At 41.8% G+C, this 11,887-nt stretch overlaps 1 protein-coding gene across 1 annotated transcript; it reads left to right on the top strand.

Moving 5' to 3' along the window:
- The first annotated feature begins 8,702 nt into the window (after positions 1-8,702).
- On the top strand, positions 8,703-11,492 carry LOC106638508 (uncharacterized). The gene is made up of 5 exons (XM_014351716.3): positions 8,703-9,032; positions 10,059-10,322; positions 10,418-10,558; positions 10,645-10,766; positions 10,842-11,492. The coding sequence occupies exons 1-5, from the start codon at positions 8,931-8,933 to the stop codon at positions 10,858-10,860; spliced, it is 648 nt and encodes a 215-aa protein (XP_014207202.1). The 5' UTR covers positions 8,703-8,930; the 3' UTR covers positions 10,861-11,492.
- Positions 11,493-11,887: the final 395 nt, after the last annotated feature.

The raw sequence follows: 11,887 nt of genomic DNA on the forward strand, positions 1-11,887 counted from the left end.
GGGAACGGTTCGGGAGATCGCCCTATTATTACCCTTGGGGGGGTATGGCAAAAAAGAGCACCAACTCCCCCCACGGGAGCGTCCCGCTAACACGCTCTGGCTCTCTAAAGTATCCGATTGTTGTTGCACTGCACGCGTAAAACACACTTTGGAGACGTATACAGAGCCACAAACCTCGAGAGCGGCCAGTTGCTCGGCTTGAAGCGTGCTCACTCGTCGGGGGGGCGGTGGGGGCGGCAACCGGTAACTCATGCCGTCCCCCGTGACCCCGTACAACTCGAGCATATATGTACCGTCCGGGCAGGTGTGCGGGGACCTACGGCCCCGAATCGGCCGCTCCGCCCAATGGAGCGCGTAACTCGGACTCGAGGGTTGTTGATGCCATCTCCACTCCACAGTTGGGATTACTTCTCGTGCACCTACGACCCGATGCAAATGTGTGGGTTGTTTTTTGTTTTTTTTTTTTTTTTTTTTTTTTTATTGTTGTTGTTGTTGTTCAACGACACACGTGCGGGCGCGAGAGGTGTAAAAGAAAAAATAAAAAAAGCGCAGCGTGGCGCGCGCGAACCTCGTGTCGCGCTGGCTCCGCGAGCACTGGAGTACAACCGTGCGCCGAGCCGTGCCGGCTACATCGGCAGAAAGGAGGAGGGGGCGCGTGCGCGCCACGCTGCTGACACACCATACACGCATGGGTATAAATTCGAGGGCGGCTGTAAGTAGGTGTATGGGATGTTACGCGCAAGGAGGGACCAACGGGGGATGCACGGTCGCGCGAGTACAAAGAGGAGGGAGAGATTGCGTCGTGTGGATTGTTGCAGGGGAGACGAGCATCGGTTTCAACGTCCAAATGGTCGCGGGAACAAGTGGATGACGATAGCGATGCGCCAGCGGTGGACGTAAAATTTTACGCAGGGAGGGGGTGGTTAATTGCCGGTGATTGCTGTAAGGGGGAAGAGGGGTTGATACGAACGGAGATTGGCGCGGTTAAAAAGGGCCGTTATAGGCGCGCGGGATGGGATGTAAAACGAGATGGAGGAGTAGCGGGGGGCTGGTGGAAATTAGGAGGCTGTAATGGGGATGGGGTGTGACGGGCAGAGAGATGAAGAGAGAACAATGGAGACTTGGGGGGATGTTGAAGGAAGGTGGAAAGGTTGGTGGGAGCGCAGCCAACAGCTGGACGAGGGATGAGGTGGAAAGAAATCGGGGACAAAAACGCCGGAGTTGTCGAGAGAGTGAGGGAGCGTTGAGAGGACAATAGAGGGTGCGTAGAGGAAGGATAGGCGCAATAAGAGAATCGAGGAGATAATAACGGGTGGGCGAGACAAAACGCGCTCGTGAGATACGAGTTGAGAGCGGGGTAAGGAAGACGTGTTTCCCTTGGCTGGGAAGTGTATAAGTGAAAGGGATTAGGGGCAGAGGCGGACAACGGGTGGAAAATGGTACCTGTTTTGGGAAAAAATGATGATGATGATGATGATGATGAGGACGAAAATAAACGAAAGGACAGGAAAGTAGGGTAAGCGCTAAGAAGGGTGTGATAAGCTGTTTTGGGGGGAGAGGGAATCGTTGTAATATCTGATGATTAATCTTGTTTAAGACATTTTTTGTTGACCGATGCAAAGATTCATTATAGAATAAGGAAGCATAGAGAGAACGACCGATATGGTTATTGTTTTACAGTGATTTTGTATAAAATAAAACACGCATTTATAGAATTACATCGATGCTCATCATTTAAAAACCATAAAGTGGTAAAAAAAAAAGTAACAAATTGTAGTAAATTATCGGAGTATAGGTTGTCGTGTAAATGTGTAACTTGATATTTTGTTTGTCGTATTGTAAATATTACATATGATATTCAGCGCGCATCGCGATAATAAAATAAATATACATATAATCCTCTGTAACCAACTAATGTGTTACTATTTCCTACGTAATCCGTGACTATTTTTTTTTCGTTCGAAAGATTCTTATTTTGTTTTTTGTTTTTTTTTTTTGTTTTTTTGCAAGGAAAGCCCGCTTATGGAGTATCTTTTATATTTTACGCCAGAAAGAGTATAGCAAGCTTGCGGTCGTTTTTAAAATGAAAAGCCGCCTGCCGGACTATTAGGCAAGTTAAAGCGGTTAATACCACGTACGACTGTTGCTTTCTTTTTTCATACGTACGCTGTGTCGCTGTACTTTACGGGATGATGTATAGGGGCACTAGTATTGTTACAAGAAAAATCGAGAAAATTAATTTTACTTTATGCGGGAAAAAAGTGTAACAAAGCTCACGACGTCGATAAAAATTCAAACTCACATGGCTTGCGTACAACTGAGAGAAATATTGGGGCACACACGCTCGCACTCCGTAGCACTAGCCACCCCCAAAGTGTATCAGTAAAGGCCCTCCATCTTGGCCGATGCTCTAATCTACCTGACCCTCTTACAACTGCACTGCATGTTTACCATAGTACTCCGGCTAAAGTTTGCGAATTGAAAATTTAATGCCTCCGGGGCGCGTTACAGGCATCTACTTTCCCCAACTCCCTAAGTGTATTACTTTTAAAGGATGCAGGAGACTACCCCCCTCTCTCGGGGGAGCCCACGTACAGGCTAGAGACGCGTTCACACGTATAAGCACCGACGCGAGAAGTTCCGGCGGCTCGTTACGCGACTGTGATTACCCGAATCTCGGGATTAAACCGCTGACGACCAGGTATCCACTCCACCACCCCAACCCCCTCTTTGGTCTCTTTCGTTGAAGGTTTATTGATCCGGCAGCGCGTATAACGTGTGTGTGTGTGTATCGTTGGGCAAATAAAGAGTACGGTCCCTACCGGTCTAAAATCCCACGGAGGGGGTCGAAAAAGTTGGAGATCGATCGGACAAGTTCAAACATCATTTGTATCTCTCGCGGTAATGGCCCCGGAAGTTCAACGGAAGAGGCCCTCGGAAAAAAGTTTGTCGGTCGGTGGAATTACCGATTTTCCCCTTCCTTCAGCTACGATCGTAATGTTGTATACTATTTTGCTAACGAGAGAACTGTACTGCGAGACGCAAAAAGAAAGATCAGTACACGTCGTTTCGTAAGACGGCTTATTGTGTCTCTTTTCTCCCTGGTAAACAAAATTGACGATATGTTTGTATGCAGGGGCGGCGCGGAAAATCGCGCGAAACGCCGGGCGATAAACAAACCGCGCGCTCCCTGCCACTCGATGTGTTTACCCTCTTGTTCGTTCCACTACGGGGTACGTGACGTATGCGCAGAGCCCAGCGGTGAATGGATGTCGAAGTTTCTTTCTTGGCTTCTCCTTTTCCGCCGAGTTGGCCAAGTTTTAGGATTTCATTGTTGTTGTTGTTATTGCCGCTCAAAACAAAGTGGGCGTGGGACGTGTTTTTTACTCCACGTTTCGAAAATGTTTGATTAAAATCAAACCTTTGGGGGAATGGACAATAAGTGGCCAAGAAATCTTGAACTATGGGTGAAAAAATATCATATCCAGCCCAACATGTACTTTTCGCCGTACATGGCGCTCTCCTCCTTTCCAACTTTCGCGCGTCAAAGTTTTCCCTCACCCATCTCGCGCATCCGTGGAATCGGGGGCCCTTTAGCTCCTCATCGATCGCGTACACACACGCGTATCCAATATCTTTGAGTCTCGCGCGCCTCCTTTCTGCTCCGGTGGCTGCATTCCTCGGGTCCTCCGAAATTGTTTGCCGAGGATAGCCTTAGGCCTCCTCCTTTCCCCGGCCCTTCCGAACTCACGAGCCAAGAGTTACCGCTCCTCGGCCTCTGCGTCAGCAGTGGTTCGGGAGAATCGAGGCGCCGCAATTATAACTACGAAACTGCGCAATGTGGAGTACATCAGAGGCAGTTTGCCGAGTTGAAATTGATCGCTCGGCTCTTTGTGCAGCGGTAGGAGGGTAGTAAGAGCCGTTAATGCGCGAGAGGCACGCCAGCCATCATCCACCGGCGACGGTTTATTGAAACTCGGCTGCCTTCTTTCACGGGGTGCGTTTGTTGTCGTTGCTTTGCCACCTGTGCGCTCTATACGTGTGTATATTTTCGGGTGACGATAAGTGCACGATGGATTCACACGTGTACAATGAAACTGGGCAAGGTGGGGCTGCTGAGTTTCAATGGAGCGCTTAAAAAGCCGGTTACGCCGAATGGTGCCGTGAATTTCAATACTCGTTCGTTCGTCCGCTGCTGCAGCAGCTCGAGTATATAACGGAACAATGCGATTGCAGAGCAGTGGTAGTGGTAGCTGTAGTAATCCCGTGAACGAGCTTTAAAAGACTATAAAAGGTGAAATACTCGGTAAATCTTTCAACGCGTCACGGCGATAATTTCGCTCGCAATGAATCGCGTGTCCAATCTTTGGGACCTTAACGAGATTCCTATGCAATGGCTGCCTCGAATTTGGTGGAGTGCGTGTATACGTGGAGATGCATGAGAGAACCATTGCGATTGCCGTTGTTGTTGTTGTTGCTACAAAAGTTTGCCAAACGGTCGGATAATTGAAATGTTGCAGTAATTTACTCGGGTGTCCTTTCGACGTTTCGAAAATTCATTTGGATGATACAAAAGTATATTTTCCATTGTTTATCGAAAAATCAAGTCTGACCATACGCTGGTCGTACTACTGGAAAATTAATTAATACTTGGTTCAATTTGTTGTTAGCAGCAGTTGTTACGGCGTACAAGCAGTCATCAACGTTATTCATTGTTTCGTAGAGAAAAATATAATTATGTACTTTTGATTCATCTCGGCTGACCGTACAGTGATTTTACTACTGAAAAAGCACTGAATTAGTTGATCACTGGCAGTATTTGTTGTGGTGTACAAAAAACATCATCTTTAAACGTGTTTCCACACGGGAAATTTGGCAGGATACTTTTGATTGTGTATTGAAAAAGTTTGGCTGACTATACGTTTATTGTACTACTGAAAAAGCAGTACAAAAATTTACCGTAACATAGTTTATTACTGGCAGCATTTTCTATGGTATACAAAAAATAGTATACCAACAAATCGTCATTTCTCGTGTTTCCACACGGAGACTTTAACATCATACGTCTAATTATTTATCGGAAAATCATGTCCGACCATACATTGATTAAACTACTGAAAAAGAAATGCAATCATTTGGTTTATTCCACATTTCCTATGGTGTACAAAAAAATTTATACAACGTGTTTATCAATTGATAATTCGACTTGCTTTCATTTGTATGCCGTTAAAACCATGTCTGACCATACGTTGATTAAACCACTGAAAAAGCACTAAAAATATGTATTTTATTGTTCCTACTGTTTGCTGTGTCATACAGATAATTTTTTTTTCGATTCATATAATTTGACAGAATACTTTGAATGGTTTAAAACAATCACTTCTGACCTTACGGTGTTTGTACTACTACTGAAAAAAAGTAACTAGTTTATTGCTGGCTGTATAATTTACTAGGGTGTACAGTAAAGAAACATAGTAATTTATCACGTTTTCTCTCGAGTAATTCCACATTATAAATTTGATTTTCAATCGAAAAATCATGCCTGACTATACGTTGATTGTACTACTACTGAAAAAAAAAAATCAAATCCTTGTTCAGTTTACCGTTAGAAGCATCTGTTATAACGTATACGGAGATGTTCACTTGATACTTCAACAACAATGAACTTCCACATGAAACACTGTATATAGCTGCTTATTACCGATTTGATCTTGTTACTACTCGACCAGTTGAATCGCCTAAAGAAAAAAAAAAAAAAAAAAAAAAAGCCGATACCTGACACTAGTGGCCGAGAGCTTAAAACTCGTTCACCCCTGCCATCGATCTCCTGCACTTTCAGCAGCATCGAAAGCTCGGAAGCTTTCCACGTACACCAACTCGCGATGCCTGTCGCAAGATATTAATCTCGTATACGGCCCCGTGAAACGATTTGCAGTTCCACGATGCCGAAAGCGAGCGAGCCTCCACGGCGTGACTCTGTATTTACCGCGTGGGATTGGATTTGGTCCGCCTGCCTGGCCGACACTACCTACGCGTCCGTCCTGTGTATATAAACCGGGAGCCCGGACTTTGCTCCTAACTGCAGAGCACGCTACTCATCGGGACATACGCGCCCTTCGCTTGCGAGGTACGTGCGTATATATATATATATGGGTACGTATACGAGCGTGGTTTTACTCGACAAGAGACATGGTGGATCGTCGTGCGTTGCTTGGAGTGTGTGCGTATGATTTTTTTTTTTTTTTTTTTTTTTTTTTTTCTTTCTCACCCCAAACCATCGATGTCGCAAAATCAGACACACACACACACCCGCGTTCCCGAAACTTTCCACCTCGTGCAAATATATGGCGGTCGAACTGACCAAGTTTTCTTTTTTCCCTTCTCCCCCAACACACAATGTACCACTACATACAGCTGCACCTACTTATCGTTCGTAGTACTCGTCGGAGAGTTTCAAACCGCAGGTCTCGCGTATGTACCCACCCGGACAAGTATATACACATATATGGTATACGGATGAGAGGCAGTTGGTTGGGGTTGATCAAAGTGACTTTCGCGCTTCGGAGTTCGGGGGAAGAGGGTTTTCGTCGCAAATCGAGCGCGAAAGGTTGCAAAAGCTGCAGCTTTTACTTCTTGACGTGTAAGAGCGCAGCTGGTGCGATTGCCACTGTATACATGAAGCCGAGCTCGGGGGGTACCAGTTGAACCAATGTAACCGCGAGTACCCGAGGGGAAAGAGTATAACGGAAAATGAAGGAGCACGAGAGTTGCACGAGCTCGAAAGGTAGAGGATTTTTGTTTTTTTAACTCATCATTAATTTGGTTTTGGGCTGTACAGAAATGGAGAAACTCGAGCAAGCGTTTCGGCGACGAGGACAATAAAGCAAAGCGAGCGGGGCACAGAGGTTTGACGCCATAACTCAAACTTCCGGCAAAGTTGTAATCTCGAAGTCGAGTCTAGCTATGTGCGCGCGGGGGGGGGGGGGGGGAAATGGCTTGAGCGCCGAAAATCGCGACCTCCACCCTTTTGCTGCATAGTTCAATTGTTGTTGTTGCGTCGAGAAGTTGCTCGGGAATTTTTGGATTCGCTCGAGCTTTTTCATTGATGTATCGTTGTTGTTTTTTTTTTTTTTTTTATTATTATTATTTTTGTTTCCCGCGCGAGTCATCCGATCGGAATGACGGTAAAGTTTTCGGTGAAAGCGCGACGTCCGTTTGCGTTCCGGTCGACTTTGAGGGGCGAAATTTTCTATCTTTCCCTGCGGAGGGTGAATTTGGAGGGGCAAATTTGTTGGCACTCGTGTTGGAACGACACCCAAACAAAAAAAAGCCAATAGTATATATTTCACCTGGAGAGTACAAGTACCATAATAACCACTTGCAAAGCTTTTTTTTTTTTTTTTTTTTTTCACACGCTACATTGATTGAAGATAGAAACAAAGTGTCACTCCTTAATTGCGATCCAAGTAATGCGAGACCCCTTGTTTGTTGTCCTTTAAACCGAAAGTTGTGGAAAGTCGCAGCACTGCCTCGTATCAATTCAAACAAATAACTTGGATTTTTTTTTTTTTTTTTTTTTTTTTTAATGCCAAAACAGTGTGTTTTGTGAAATAAAATATTTTAGCAGCAGTCGATAAATTTACACACAATGCAACTGTATTCTCAATATGTAAGGATGAAGACTGGTTGTTGTTGATGAAATACACGCTTTTTCCCGTGTCGTAACACAAGAAAACTACCCCAAGTAATTTTGTTCAGTTTAGAAATTGAAAATGAGTCAGATTTTTCTCCCCTTCAAACTAACATACCTACATATATTTATAATACAAAGCTGCGGATTTTACTAAAAAAAAATGAAAATACGAAAATGAAACGACGAAATAAAGATAGCGCATGCCCCAGTATCGATGATTCTGAAAATAATATGTATATTGCGTGGCAAATTGGCAATATTATTATTACAATTGATGTCAAAAGAAAAATATGTGAGTGCGAGAGAGACACACTATGTTAAGCTATGTCCAATATGTATAATACACATCATAATATATATGAAACGTTTGTTGACTCACTGTAGAGTTACTGCCAGGCATTCGTTCGTGAGTAGGTGAGTAAGTACTGTAAACTTCTAAGCTACGTAGACACTGGGACTTTTGGCGATAATAACAATTTTTGTGGTGTATTATTTTACTTTTTGTCTCTTTTAGTATTCCTGTTGGTCAGTAAATAATAATGACAAGTACTTTTGCAGCAAAAGTAGAATTCAAAGTACAAAGTAAGCAATAAACAGTTGTAGAACTCCATCTAATTGAAACTGCGCAAGAGCAGCAAACTACAGTCAAGTGAGTCATATTTTTATTAACTTTAATACATTTTAGCGTAGTGTAAACTATCAGACAAGTATTCGAATTCTCTATTCCAAAGGACGCAACACATACACATTTCATCAATATTTGGGCGTTATGTATATTATAGTAGTACGTTTTAGTTATTTTGATGGCTACGATCAGGATCAGATTATGTTTGGAAGTTTAAATCGAATTACCCGCCCAAAGCCCAAGCCTGCGTCTTCACAGATATTCACACCCCATTTTCATGTAAATCACACTTTGACGCGAGAGAGAGACGCAAATGTGGTGTCATGAAAATGCACCTTTAAGAAAGCGCGCAACTCTGCAAACGTGCAAACTAATAACTAAAAGTTATAAGCAGCAAAGCAGCGCGCCATTACTACACTGCACGCTCTTGGAGTAGTCGAAGAGTCCAACAGTGCACTCGCGGGTTAATAAGCTTTTAACAAGTAACAACTCGTCTTCTTGTATCTCAGACTAGAAACATCACACCTTCTCCCGCAAGAGGAGATTAGTTTGGCCATCGAGAAAGCTTTGACAAAAACCGCAAACATTCCGCGCAAAAGCAGCAGCAACAACATGAAGAAGAAGGAGGTCGTGGACGAGGAGGAGATCTCGAATGAGGATACCGAAGAGCACCAGGAGGATGCCGGTTCAGACGAATGGACGCCCAACAATGAGGTACAATTGTTGAACTTTTGTTTTTCCACCTCTCTCGTATCGTCGTCTATTGTTTCGTACTTTCTTCGCATCAGCTCCTACTAGCATACATGAGAACCTAACCTCACTCCGGCGGCCTCGTCGTGCTCCAAAATATACCCTTGGCGCGTGCTGTCTTCTCTCTCATTTGCTCGCCTTTAAGTACACGCAGCAAGAATGAAAATTCACATGCGTCTCTTACTGGAACAATTATCGCACGATTCATTAGTGTCATTTGTAGTGTTCATTGGGTGCATGTGGTCATCGTCGTCTTTCCGGCCAAAAAAAAAAAAAAAAAAAAAAAAAAACGTGAATTGCGCACACTTGTAGCCATTGTCCCGATTCCCGACATTCCGGCTAAAAGTATGTGTTGAACTTTGAGGAGCGCGATGCGGATCATAAGATGTATATAATTTGTACGTTGCGCCATCGTCATGCAATAGTCGACAAGATTTATCGGCATCGTATTTAATTTGCTTTTATCGCAAGAAAAACAGATTTGTGGTACACATACGCAAACGGATACATTCGCTATAACAACGAAAGCATGGCATCTGTGCTTACGTTTATGTGTGCACTCGTTGATTTGCATGCTTGTGGAGAATCGAAAGTAAAATGTCTACTCAAATACGAAACAAGATGATTAACGTAGTCGCTGAGAAACGTCAGCGTCTCTCATTTTTCAGTTTCCAGTCTTTCCACCGGCCGGCCATTGGAGCTGATATAAGTATTACTTATACTCTATACACTCTCTCTTTTTCTCTATACTTATCGCACTCTACTGTACACTACACTCTTTCGTGTTCGAGCTCTCCGCTTCCCCCTTTGTCACAACTTACTCTCGCATCTGGTGTTGCAGGCAATAAATGTAGCAAGTAGCGCCACTAGCGCTTCACTTTGTATATTTTCGTTAAAATTTCACAGTACACGCTCCAAAAATGAATAGTATAAGTAGTGCCAAAAGTCTTGATAGTTCTAAAAATGTCATGTTTTTTTTTTAAATTCTAGTCCACTACTCCAGGGAGAAGAGGAAGGCCACGAAGATCTACTGCAGGCAAAAGACGTCATCACTCGGAAGAAGAGGAAGATGAAGATGAGGAGGAAGATGAAGAAGAGGAGGATGAGGATGATGACGACTCCGACTCTGATTCTGGAAAAAAAAACAAGAAAAGACGACGCTCCAGAAAAGAAGAGGATGAAGAGGATGAGGAAGAGGAGGATTCAGATGACAACAACTTTAATGACACAACTGTACCTCCAAAAGACTTTACTGTGAGTTGAGCCACTAGTTCTTTTTTTTTTTTTTTTTGTGTGTGTAATCACTAGTGTTTAAATTGTGGTTGTAAAATTATCATTTCATTTTTCAGTCAGGAGCGTTTGTGGTTGCCAAAGCCGATGTCGTGGATGGAAAAGATCCTGTTCTGTGGAGGATAGATGGAAAAGCTCTTTTACAGAAATACTTGCCATTTAAGGATGATGGAAAAACATTGTACAAAAGCACATCAACGGTGAGTACTAAATCATGTGGTCACTTGTATTTTTTATGATGGAAATATGTTTTCAACTGTATAATTTTACTGTTTGTGTCATTTAGTATTCCGGTTGGTCAGTAAATAATAAGGACAAGTACTTTGCAGCAAAAGTAGAATTCAAAGTGCAAAGTAAGCAAGAAACAGTTGTAGAGCTCCATCTTGACACTGAGCAGGCTGCAGTCAAGTGAGATATATTCATAGTAATTCTGTTGAATTAAACTAGGGTGATTAATTTAATAATTTTATTTTTTACTTTTAGGGATGAGAAGGAAGAGTAAACTTAGCATCTTACACTGTTTTTATAACTATTAAGATTCAACCACTTGAAAAACCAAACTAAAGCGTGAGTCCAATAAGAAGCGAATGTTAAGAAAACACTTTTTTTATCTAGCTTTCTTACAATTACTGTGAATGTTTCAAATACAATTTCACTAAATGATGATTTGATACGGTTTTTTTTTTTTTTTTTTTATACATATGTATAAATATGAAATTTTGCATCATTTTTTATGATCATTAAATTTAGTTGATTTGTAGGAATAATTTTTTAAGCAAAGTATCTTGACGAAATCAATTATCGTTGTTCAGTAAAATTTACTTGTACAACGATTTTGAATTTTGTGCGTAATTACGGTAACATTAAACTGATACGTTTGTAGTTAAATTTTTAAGTGTACTAACTGATTAAGTCTACAAGAGGTCTTTATCTGTAATTGAAATAAACTATCTTGATGTATTTCTCGAAGCTATAACTTTTGTTGAACACTACGAGAAATCGAATTGATCATAAATATCTTTAAATATATTAAGCATTTTTCGATTCCAAACTTATTTTTGTGTGTGAAATCACTTGTAAAGAAATTATCGACATTAACGTTTAAATAATAATTTACCTAAAATATAGTCCATACTTTTTGATTGTTTATTTTAGACAACCTTTTACGTCTCCGATTTCTAATTATTATATCCTTGAAATAATACAAAACATTATTAATTACACATTTTATTAAACGTGAAATTCATTACATTCTCAATTTTTTTTTTTTTTTTCATTTACATGGTAATTATTGTTTCGATTGTGAGACGACATACAATTACAGGAATTATATAAGTTCCGTATATTATATTACAGGTGAGTTCAAAAGCAATTCTAAAGTTCATATTGTGATTTATTTTATTTGTGGTCCACGTGAGAGGTTTTACAAATATGCATCACATTATTTTTTCTAAAATATAGCATATTTCCGTGATTCTCATTCCCACTAATTTATCAAGATAGTTTCAAAAATTTACCCTGAATCATAA

Source organism: Copidosoma floridanum, unplaced genomic scaffold (genome assembly GCF_036245765.1).
Source record: "Copidosoma floridanum isolate Cflo_tuat_1 unplaced genomic scaffold, Cflo_Japanese_pri ptg000012l, whole genome shotgun sequence".
Classification (NCBI taxonomy): Eukaryota; Metazoa; Arthropoda; class Insecta; order Hymenoptera; family Encyrtidae; genus Copidosoma; species Copidosoma floridanum.